Genomic DNA, 12,468 nt, shown 5'->3' with positions numbered 1-12,468 from the left:
TGATTATTTATGATTTACACTATTTGGTAGGCACAAGGTAAAAATAAACATTGTATCTATGCTTTCTGTGAATTTGATTAAGCTATTAAATTAATTATCAAAGCTCTGCATTTCAGGATTTTTTTCACTTTTCTGAACATGCCATTTATTGGCAGTTTAATTTACATAAATACCATTTAGTAATCTATGTACCTAAGTAAAAGTTAGTAAATTAGCTATATACGTTTGTTCAAGTTCAGAAAAACACAACTTACGGATTTTTCTTTGACAGGTTCCATCTGATCAGGTTTTGCTGAACAAACTGCCTGTGGTTGCTCTTTTGTTTTCTGAGCGGTTTCATCATCTTCAGGCAATTTCTGAGGCATATCAGGTGGTAAACCTTCCATCTTGACTGGGAGCTGTTTCACATCTTGCATTGCCTTTGGAGTCACTATGTCTTTGAGCTTTCCTTCGGCAATTTGTACCTGAGTTTTAAGTAAGTCATGTTTCTGTTCCTCCTCTAGAATTGAAGGTTTTGCTCCTGGTGGTGATATTTTATCTTCAGCTATTGGCTTTTTGTCTTTAGGAGTTATCTTTTTTTCCTCTGGGAGTGACTTTCTGTCTTCAGGGTCTGTCTTTTTTTCTTTTGTGGGTAGCTTTGTGTCTTCCTGGGGTGGTATTTTATCTTCAGGTGGTGGCTTCTTTTCTTGAAAGGCTAATGTTTTGTCTTTCACTAGTTTAGCTTCTTCTTTTTGATCTGTGGCTACCTGAGGGAGGATTTTTTCAACTGATGGAGACTCTTTTTCCAGAATGATTTTTTCTACTTCTCTTTTCATTTCTTGTTCTTTTTTTACTTTGACTTGGATAGGCATTTCTGTTTTCTGTGATGGCTGTTCTGTAGATATAGGCATAGGAGATGATTTTGGTCCTGATGGTGTGGGCGGTGTTTTGCCTATGTCTCCAAGTTGTCCTGACATTGCTCTCTGAGTTTGGCAATTTAAACAAAGCCATTCTTGAACCTGTAAGTAAAATAGCAATAAACAGATTAATGCATTTACCAATGTCAAAATTTGGCAATATCTAGCTATTTTTATTATATTATGTATCAGATTTAATATCTAGCTATTTTAAAGTGGGAGGAGTTTCACTATTTTCTAAATCAATGAAATAAGAAATTTATAAATAATATGCAAAATATGCTACTTAAAATGAAAAAACATGAAAAAAATCACATAAATTAGGGAACCAGAGGATATCTGAAATCTACATTTGTTCCAAATAAAACCATTTTTAAAATTTGTACTTTTAAATTTAGTACTCTGACTATAAATTGAAGTAAAAAAATATCAAATGGCATAGTTATGATTTTTAACAAGCAATTAATCAAAAGTAATTCTAGAATTTATCTTATAAGCTCCCATTTCTTGATTTGATTCAAATACAGACTATGACATTATGATGTATATGCTTAATAAAATAATCTCATTCTTAAAAGATACATTATGGAATTGAGCGAAAGAGCATTCACAGGTTCAGAATTATTTATTTCCTCCCCCACACTCAATCTTCTAGGTTTCTGCATTGCTTAAACATTTCTTTTACCTTTGCTCATCAGTGTAGCTCATGGAACACCAGTACAAACAAAGTCAAATAAGGTAACCTGGAGGCATGCAAATTCTTAAAGATCATACCAAAAGAATTTTAGTGCAATACTAGAGTGGGAGAAGAAGGATCAAACATTTTAATAAAGTTTGGTTAATTATTTTTCATATTAAAAACTGAAAATTGGGGCTTGGGTAGGTAACAATAAAGCCAGAGCTGAACAGTGCTTTGGTAAGGGAAACAAAAAACAAACAAACAAACAAAAGTACTTAGAACACAAAAACAATGAAAGACATACTATCTTAGACTAAAACTGCAGAATTTCTTTTTTATATGTTGTGGTTTGCTTACATGATACCTATTATTAAGAAATAAAGGCTACATGTTATAAATTACTGATTATTCTGTGAATTATATGGTAATGTGTCATACTATAAATATTGCATTTACATATTGCATTGACTTCCGAGAAATTTGATTTCAAATCGCTTTTCATACAGGATCACTCTTTCCAGTTTTGTAATTTAAATTATTTAGAGACCAAAAAAAAAATCACCCATCTTTCCAGATTATTATCAGAGATTGTCATTTCAAATCTTGCTTCCATTTCTAATTGTACTAGAGATATTAAAATGCTGCTGATGACAACTTTTCAATATGTCATGCAAATAATTTTACTTGCTAATCTAAAGGAACAATGATAAATGTTAACTATTTAACTTCAGTAAAATACAGTCTATAATGGGGTGGTGGCATACTTGGTTGAGCATACATGTTACAGTGCGCAAGGACCCAGGTTCGAGCCCCTGGCCCTCACCTGCAGGGGGAAAGCTTCACAAGTGGTGAAGCAGTACTGCAGGTGTCTCTCTGTCTCTCTCCCTCTCTATCACCCCCTTCCCTCTCAATTTCTGATTGTCTCTATCCAGCAAATAAATAAAGATAAAAAAATAATAATAAATACAGTCTATAGAACACGAGAAGGTACTGTGGGCTCATTTGCCTTTGTGTATAGGGTCACTCGATACTAATGCCCCTCTTAATTTTACATCAAGCAGCTATAAAATGAGTTGGAATTTATTTACATAGTAATCATATGAATGTATCTTAGGAAAGAAACTGATTTGATCTTTAATATAAAATACCGAAATTTATAGCTCTTGTGTTGAACAGTTCCTGAGAAGGCATTTCCATAAATTTTACAGAAAATCAATCTTAATCTGTGCTGTAGTTAAAAAATATTACATAGTTGAGTCACATTTTAGGATATTTTCACTCTGACTCTGACATTTATAATAAAACCAAACCAGACACAAATAACTTCATCACAGTGCTATTCTGTCACATGGATTCTAAAAATCAAATGCAGGTGTATGTTAAGAATTCCCATCAGACATCCTGATGCAAATAAGTTAGGAAGTTTTTAATATACCAGGAATATAGACTCCATCCCACAACAAAATTTCAATTATAAAAGTGAAGTTTTGGGAGTCGGGTGGTAGTACAGGTTTAAGTGCATGTGGAGCAAAGTGCAAGGACTGGCATAAGGATCCCAGTTGGAGCCCCTGGCTCCCCACCTGCAGGGGAGTCGCTTCACAGGCGGTGAAGCACGTCTGCAGGTGTCTCTATTTCTCTCCCCCTCTCTGTCTCCCCCTCTTTCTATTTCTCTCTGTCCTATCTAACAACAACAATAGGTAATAAATATTATTTTCATATTTGAAATTTATGCAACAGGATAAAAGTATAATCTACTAGTCTATTGTGAGCTCACATAGATACAAAAAGTACTTTATTTTTCCTGATTTAAAATTAAGTTTTAAATTAGTTATTGATAAAACTACATGTAGTAATAGCCTCTATACTACTAAGGTCAGCAATGAAAAAGAAGAGTTACCATAGAGAAAAACAAAACAGTCCTGTTGAGTGAGACAAACCAGAAAGAGAAAGATCAATACCAAATCATCTCACTTATAGGTGAAACTTTAAAACAAAGAATAGTAAGAGAAAACATAATGTGAATTTTGGACTAGGTGTGACATTTTGCCACCTTCTTCCTCCTGAGGAAGAAGGGGAAGGGATAGGATGAAGGGTATTGGGTTCCTGTTGTGTTTTCTAGACACCAGAGGGAGATAAGATATTGTGTTTATGTGTTTCAGATTATACTATAAACTACTAATCCCCCAATAATTTTTTAAATTGAAACTAAATTGATAAAGAAAATATTTTATTGCCTAGTTGACTATTTTAAGTGTGTGTTTTTCTCAAGTTCCCATCAATATTTCATTAACTTTTCTATTATAGCTGGGGAAGATAGCATAATAGTTATGCACAAAAGCTTTTCATGCCTGGACACCAAAAGTTTTAGATTCAGTTCCTAGCACCACCATTGCCAGAGCTGAACAATGCTCTGTAAAAGCCAAACAAACACACATTTTTAGTTTATTCTTTTACTTTTGTTTTCAGTGTAGCCCAAGAATAAATGTAGACCTTCACACATAACACCATATCTGTAAAAAGCATATGAGGCCTACTTTTTTTCATTTTTCTATTTAGAGAGGGTGAAGAAGAGATGACAGAGGAGAACATGGTGGCACTATTCCACCATCCATAGAATTCCTCCAGTTCCATCCATAGTGCTTCTATGTGGTGGCTTAACTCCAGTAAGGTAAGGTACTTCTGGTTTTGTAATCATTGTTAACATGTTGTCATTATAACTGGCTTTTTTTTTTTTTTTAACCAGAGTACTGCTCAACTCTTGTTTATGATGGTGTGAGGGATTGAACCTAGGACATTGGAGTCACAGGCATGAAAGTCTCTGTGCATAACTATTATGCAATCTACCCCGCCCCTGTTATTATATTTGGTTTCATGTCTGTATAACTGATTTTCATTTTGAATAAGGATATAATATCTAGCTTGTTTCTTTTGTGTTTATACTTTAACAAATTGTCACCAAAATTAATTTAGAAACTGAGGTTACTATGTCACATAATTACAGCAACCATATATATCTTATTTATATCTATATACTAGATATTCCATATCTATTCTATCTATATCTCTACATACAGTTTCTTGTCAGTGCAATACATATATTATTTGGGAAGTGTATGTGCAAGATTAATTCTTTCAGGGAACTCACATTCAAGTAGAAGAAATAAGATATGGTTCAAATAAAGTAGAATATAAGGTAAGGGGGATAGAAAAGAGGTAATGTTTGTAACAGGGTTGTCTGATAAAGCCATTTAGAATATAAGGAATTACCCATATTATTTTTTAATAATCACATTATTACATAGTTATATAATTTGTAGTTTGGCAATCTGAAGACTAAGTAAAATTCTTTCTGCTATACAAATATCACTGCTATATACAATGTTTATCAGTTGAATATATTTTAACAGACATAGCATGAAGTTTTTCTGCAAGTTACAATTATGAAAAATATATTGTCTATTCATATTTTGCCTAAATATTAAGTATCAGAGTTATGGTTTAAATTTTGAAATATATCCTGATGAAGATAAGCAAAATATACAACTATAACATGTAATGTACCATTTATGCTCAATGTCTTATTTACATAAATATATGTAGATATAGTTATGTGTTTAAATTGAGGGCATCTCTATTATACTGAGTTTATTACATAGAAAAATAATGTTTAATTGCTTAGTGAATATTATGGAGGCTCTCAGACCACTTTCATTTGCTTTTAGTTTTTTTAAATTTATTTATAAAAAAGAAACATTGACAAAACCATAGAATAAGAGGGGTACAACTCCACACAATTCCCACCATCAGAACTGTGCATCTCATCCCTCCCCTCCCCTGATAGGTTTCCTATTCTTTATCCTTCTGGGAGTATGGACCCAGGGTCACTATGGGATGCAGAAGGTGGAAGGTCTCACTTCTGTAATTGCTTCCCCGCTGAACATGGGCTTTGACAGGTCGATCCATACTCCCAGTCTGCCTCTCTCTTTCCCTAGTGGGGCGGGCCTCTGAGGAAGCAGAACTCCAGGACACATTGGTGGGGCTGTCTGTCCAGGGAAGTCTGGTTAGCATCATGCTAGCATCTGGAACCTGGTGGCTGAAAAGAGAGTTAAAATATAAAGCCAAACAAGTTGTTCACTAATCATGAAACTAAAGGCTGGAATAGTGCAGATGAAGAGTTGGGGGGGGGGGGGAATCTTCATTCTTTAGATAGCTAGTAGGTAGGCATATTTTAGTTATATTCCAAGGGGCCTGTGACTATACTAGTTTGTTTTTTTTTTCCCTGAGCCTGAAATCTGATATGCAGGTGGATCCAAGTTACTGTCTGGGGAGATTGTGTCATGGCTGGGAAAAGGACCAAAAAGCTGAATCAGGGAAGAGAGTAAATCCCAAATATGTGAAAGGTGTATAAATATTGTTGACTGTAAACCCCATTGATTTGATCTGATCTGGGGCCCATATTCAGCTTAAGAGCCTATGTGACCTCTGCATCCCTGTAGACCTGAGCTCACATTCTGTGGTTATGAATAGGAACATTCCAAGCTGCCCCGATTTCAGGAACCATCTTCCTTGGGTGGAGCAAAGAGTATGTTGTTTAGCCTCCCTTCAAAGGATGGAACCTTCTCTACTGTTGTTGATCCAAGTTGAGGGCAAGGTCCTATGGGGGTCCACAACAGGGTCTATTTTGTTGTTCCTGATAGAGATGACTGGTAATATTATGGAGAGGGATTTATTTGAGTTCTAGGCCCATCATATCTGTTTGGGAATCTCAGGACTCCCCGACTAGGGCCCCACCTCATCAAAGAGTCACCATTAAAGTATGCCAGTCTCTTGCCCTTATTCAGGTTTTACAGTCCTTGCTTTGATAAGGTTAGCTCTGGATGCTTTTAGTTTTTTTTAAAAAATATGGTTTATTTTCAGAAAGTTAAAAAATGTCCTAGATAATATAAAATATATATTTATATGTGTTCTACAATATTATACAGTACACTGAGTTCAAGGAGCCAGGCCAAGTGGTGCCTTGGCTGAGCACACATGTTACAATGCACAAGGACCTGCAGGGGAAAGCTTTGCAAGTGGTGAAGTGGGGTTGAAGATGTCTCTCTTTCTCTCTCCTCTATCTCCTCTAACCCTCTCAATTTCTGGCTGTCTCTATCAAATAAATAAAGATGATAAAAATATTTTAAAATACATTGAGTTCAGAAGATTCTAGAAATGTATACTATATGCCAATCATATTTTTATCCAGTGCTTTATTTATCATTACTAACCAAGGTATCACAATTTATCTTCAATTTGGAAAAATCTTTCTCTCTCTACATACACACACATACACATATTTGAGAATTTATTTCATATTTACTATAATTACAAGAACATATAAATTGTCAACTAGCAAATGTTAACAAAATGTATTTGGTTCAAAATTTAATCATCAGGACATTGCAAAACAACATTAAAAAATCCACTATCTTAAGCAGAAAGTAGAAAATAAAAGAAATAAGAACTCAGAAAAGGATGCTGCTGTGCTATTCAGCAATTTTCCATCAATAAGTAATTTGCTTTTTGTAACATTTCAGCTGTAACTATAGCAACAATACCATTAAGAAAAATCTCAGAACTTCAGGCTTGCCTATTTATTTTCTAAGTATCTTTTCTGAGGCATGACAGTAAGGCCTGCAGGAGGTTTAAGATTCACTGTTAGAAAGGATAGGGAAATAATGAATGATCATAAAATTGACATGGTAATTTACATTTATACTAGAGAAATTTTTAATCTAGTCTTAACATGAGTTTTTATTTAAAGATCAACTAGATTGATAGGAAACATATAGTTTCTATCAATAAAAATAAGTAGATTTATGTGACTCCTTACTCAAAATTTTGTAAAGTAAACCACCACTGAAATTGATAGGCTATGCTACTGAGTTTCCTAATTAACAAGTTTTGTTATTATTATTCAGGGTGTTCTTTTTTTTTAAATAACAAGTGGACATTTTACATTAATAATCTACATAGAAATAATTTCATTCATTGGCTGTCCCATATTAGGAAGCAATCCTACCTTCAACTTGTCATATGTATCAGTGTTACTTGTAGTCCTGGCATTATGTTGTAGTCTTCTAATATTACAGTTATTATCTATTTTGATATCCTGATAATCAGTTATTTTTTGTGTACTGTGTAAATTTTCTTTTGACATTTTTAATGTATTTTTGATACTTCTTTCTTACTGTCTTTTGAAAATTAAAGGAATGTACTTAAAGTCTTATTATGCTTTATTATGCTTTTTGTGACTAGAATGCACAGTCTCCTTGGTATTAATTGTTGTAAAGTCATTTAAGACTTCCCATATCCCTGTAGGTCAATAAGAAGTATCCTACTTTAATTCATTTGATGCCTCTAATATAATTTGTTAGATGAGGTAGATTACATCAACAGGCATTTCCACAAATAACAACACACACACTAAAATCATGTATATTGCAAGTGACTCAAATATTAAGTTAGTGACCAGGGGAACAGCTTGGCTGGCAGAGTGTGGAACTTGATCCCAAGCACTGCATGTTTTATTTTATTTTATTTTTTTCAACTGTTGCTTGTCTTAGAAGATTTTTATGGCTCCATCTATTCTGAATGACAGTCTAGCAGGATACAGTAGTCTTGGTTGAAAGTCTTTCTCATTGAGCACTCGATAGATGTCTTGCCATTCTCTTCTGGCCTGCAGTGTATGTGTGGAGAAATCTGCTGCTAATCTTATAGGTTTTCCTCTGTAGGTGACTCTTTGTTTTTCTCTTGTAGCCTTCAGGATCCTTTCTTTATCCTTATTCCTTTTCATTCTAAAAATGATGTATCTTGGTGTCTTTAAGTCTGGGTTAATTCTGTGTGAGACCCTTTGGGCTTCTTGAACCTTTATGTCTTTTATGTTGTATAGACTAGAGAAGTTCTCAGATATTGTGTCCTGAAGAATGCTTTCTTCCCCTCCCTCTCTTTCTTCCTCTGGTAAGCCAATAATGTGTATATTATTTCTTTTGAAGTCAACCCGTAGGTCTCTGTTGTTGTTTTCAGTATCTTTTAATCTCTTTTTGAGATCTGTTACTTCTTTTTTTTTTTTTTAAATTTTATTTATTTATTTATTCTTTTTGTTGCCCTTGTTGTTTTTTATTGTTGTAGTTATTATTGATGTCATTGTTGTTGGATAGGACAGAGAGAAATGGAGAGAGGAGGGGAAGACAGAGAGGGGGAGAGAAAGATAGACACCTGCAGACCTGCTTCACCGCCTGTGAAGTGACTCTCCTGCAGGTGGGGAGCCGGGGGCTCGAACTGGGATCCTTCCACTGGTCCTTGTGCTTAGCGCCACCTGCGCTTAACCCGCTGCGCTACCGCCGGACTCCCCTCTTACTTCTTTTTTAGTTGTCTCTAATTTGTCCTCGATCTTGCTAATTTCTGTATTCAGCCTCACTGATTCTATTCTCTCTCCCCTCTACTCTTTTCTGGAGTTCATCTATTTTGTTACCCTTTTCTGATACTGCTTTAGCTTTTTCAGCTAGTTGTGTTCTTAGCTCAGCGATTTCAGCTTTCAGCTCTCTAATAAGCTTGAGATAATTAATCTTTTCTTCCAGAGTCTCATTTGTTGTTTCTGCATTTCTGATGACAATTTTTTCAAACTCTCTACTCACTACTGTGATTATTTCCTTAACTAGTTTTTGGATGTTGACCTCATTATTTTGTGCTTCAACCTTTGGGTGGCTTTTAGCTGGACTCTTGTCCTGGTTCATTTCTCCAATATTTCTTCTTGTTGGTTTAACCATTTTATATAGTATGTTATGAGGTTCCTCTCTCAGTACTTTTCAAATTACTGATCACTGTTGCCTGGATTGACTTGTGTCTAAGTAAGGTAATTAAAGGGTTCACAGCTGTGGAAACTGACAGTTGTTTCAATATTATTTTAAACCCTGAGTTGGAACTCAGTGGCTTAAAAGCCTCTTTTGTACTATTTCTTCCCTGTAGGCTATGGGAGCCTGAGGGCTTTTAAACTATAAGTAGGCTGTGTAGCTTAATCACTGACTCCTAACCAAAAGATAAAGTAGGGTGGGGCAGAGCTAATACAGTGGTTATGCAAAGACTCTCACAACCCCACCTCTAGGCCACTGAGATATAGATCTTCTCCTGAGTTTCATGGTTAGTTCTCTGTCCTCTGGTGTCAGCACAGGGCCTCCCCCTGCTGCTCCAAATTCTGAGGGCAGTAGCAATGGAGACTCACAGTTGCATTTGGTAAGTCTTAGGGGAGTCCTCTCCTCCCTTCAGTTGTCTTTTTGTTGGTGAAACAGACTGGAGGTGGTGTCTCAACTGGTAAACTGCCAGACTGTTAGCAGCCACTTAATCTCTCCCTAGGCTCCTCTCTGTCCAAGAGCCACCCATGTTTGCACTCACTCGTGATTTGGTGGGTTCCTGAAGTTGTTGTAGTCCTGTCTTGTTGCAGTACCAGGTGATTTCCTTTGGTATTCCTAGTTGACCCGGGAGAGGAGAGGAGAAACACAGCTGCTGTTGCTCCATAGCCCAGCCTCTAGAAGTTCCACATTGTATGTTTTAGACTGGTGCTCTGGCTTGTCTCACTTTTATTTATTTACTTATTATTTATTTATTTATTTATATTTTTTGCCTCCAGGGTTATTGCTGGGGCTCTGTGCCTACACTGAGTCACTGTCCCTGGAGGCCATTTTTACACATTTTGTTGCCCTTAATGTTACCATTGTTGTTGTCTTCATTATTATTGTTGTCTATGCTGTTCTTGTTGGATAGGAATGAGAGAAATCCAGAGAGGTGGGGAAGACAAAGAGAGGGAGAGAAAAATAGACACAGAGCTAGGGAATAAACTAGGATCTCATGCTTGAAAATCTTGCAGTCTACTCTCTTACCTCCCAGAATACAGGACTGGTACTCTTTTTTGTGTATTTTTTTTCTTTTGTCTAAATCAGAATCATATTTCAAGGAACTTTTCATTGAAATTTATATATATTTTCTTTTTTAATATTTACTTAGTTATTCCCTTTTGTTGCCTTGTTTTATTGTTGTAGTTATTATTTGTTGTTGTTATTGATGTTGTAGTTGTTGGATAGGACAGAGAGAAATGGGGAGAGGAGAGGAAGACAGAGAGAGGGAGAGAAAGACAGACACCTGCAGACCTGCTTCACCGCTTGTGAAGTGACTCCTCTGCAGGTGGGAGCTGGGGGCTCTAACCAGGATCCTTACGCTGGTCCTTGCACTTGGCACCACCTGAGCTTAATCCACTGCGCTACCGTGGAGCTGCCTATATATTTTCTAAAACTAAGAAAATAATCTAAGTGTTAGAAGATTTAAATACTATCATTGATATATTATAAAACATTAAAATAATTTTGAATTATTACATTAACACAGCTTTGATAAAACTCATTCAAAAAACTGATTTATGGGCGGGGATAGATAGCATCATGGTTAATGCAAACAGACTCTCATACCTGAGGCTCCAAAGTCACAGGTTCAGTCCCCCATACCACCATATGCCAGAGCTAAAGTCATAGGCCCTTTGGTATATACCTAAAATAGACCTACTAGCTTTTTCCAAAATGGAGACCCCAAAACTCACCTGCTATGTTCTTACCTTGAGGTTCCTGACTATTAAGCAATTTGTCCTGCTTTATAATGTTTTTTCAGCCACCAAGTTGTAGATGCTACCATGATGCCAACCTGACTTCCCTGGACAGAGGACCTTACTAATGTACTCTGGACATCCACCTCCTCAGAGCCCTACCCCTCTACGGAAAGATAGAAACAGGCTGGGAGTATGGATCAACCCACCAATGCCCATGTTCAGCAGTGGAGAAGCAATTACAGAAGCTAGAAATTCCACCTTCTGCAACCCATAATGATCCTGGGTCCATGCTCCCAGAGGGATAAAAAATAGGAAGGCTTTCAAGGGAGGGAATGGGATATGGAGTTCTGGTGGTGGAAATTGTGTGAAATTGTATCCCTCTTGTCCTATGGTCTTATCAATATTTTTATTGTATAAATAAATTAATAGCAATTTAAAAATAAACTGATTTATTTTATAAATTAAAACAAAACTGTCATGTAAAGTTTATATGTGAACATTTATATTTATGCATAAATACATATCTATTTACATAGATAAAAACTAAATAGGTTTCACTTCTACTATAGTCTTATTTCTTTCCTTTCTTTTACTTATGGAGAGAGGGAAGCAAGGATAAGTATACTGAGCAAAGAACATAATTTTTTGGTAAATTACCTGATTTGAGATTCAATCAGAGCCATTAGAACATCTGATAATCTAACAGTTTGTATAAAGGATGACATGGAGGACACTGTAAATTTCCCACTGGTAACAATGGATACACTAAATTTATAGGTAGACATGTATTTTAATTGTGTTGAATTAACTTGGCTCTAACCAAGATAGAAAGCACAAAAGGGGAAGTTGGGCGGTAGCACAGCCGCACAGCAGGTTAAGCACATGTGGCATGAAGTGAAAGGACCAGGTGTAAGGATTCTGGTTTGAGCCTCCAGCTCCTCACCTGCAGGGGAGTCGCTTCACAGGTGGTAAAGCAGGTCTGCAGGTGTCTTTCTCTTCCCCTCTCTGTCTTCCCCTCCTCTCTCCATTTCTCTCTGTTCTATCCAACAACAACAACAATAACTATAACAATAAAAAACAACAAGGGCAACATAAGGGAAAATAAATAAATATTTAAAACTTTTAAAAAAATTTTAAAAAAAGAAAGCACAAAGGGAAGTATTATTTGTAGATATATGGCATTTCTATTTGTGATTAATTGTTCCATAGTACTAAATTTTAGGCTCTCAGTGATTTATGTATCATAAGTATAGTATAAAAAT

At 35.7% G+C, this 12,468-nt stretch overlaps 1 protein-coding gene across 1 annotated transcript in view; it reads right to left on the bottom strand.

Moving 5' to 3' along the window:
* The window catches only part of PCLO (piccolo presynaptic cytomatrix protein), a 187,410-nt gene that overhangs the window by 97,781 nt on the left and 77,161 nt on the right, over positions 1-12,468 (bottom strand). Inside the window, exon 4 of the mRNA XM_060195658.1 lies at positions 255-998. Coding sequence (XP_060051641.1) covers positions 255-998 — 744 coding nt within the window. The remainder of the gene's footprint in view (positions 1-254; positions 999-12,468) is intronic.

Source organism: Erinaceus europaeus, chromosome 8, assembly GCF_950295315.1.
Source record: "Erinaceus europaeus chromosome 8, mEriEur2.1, whole genome shotgun sequence".
NCBI classification, from domain to species: domain Eukaryota; kingdom Metazoa; phylum Chordata; class Mammalia; order Eulipotyphla; family Erinaceidae; genus Erinaceus; species Erinaceus europaeus.
This window is presented reverse-complemented; position numbering and strand designations above follow the sequence as displayed.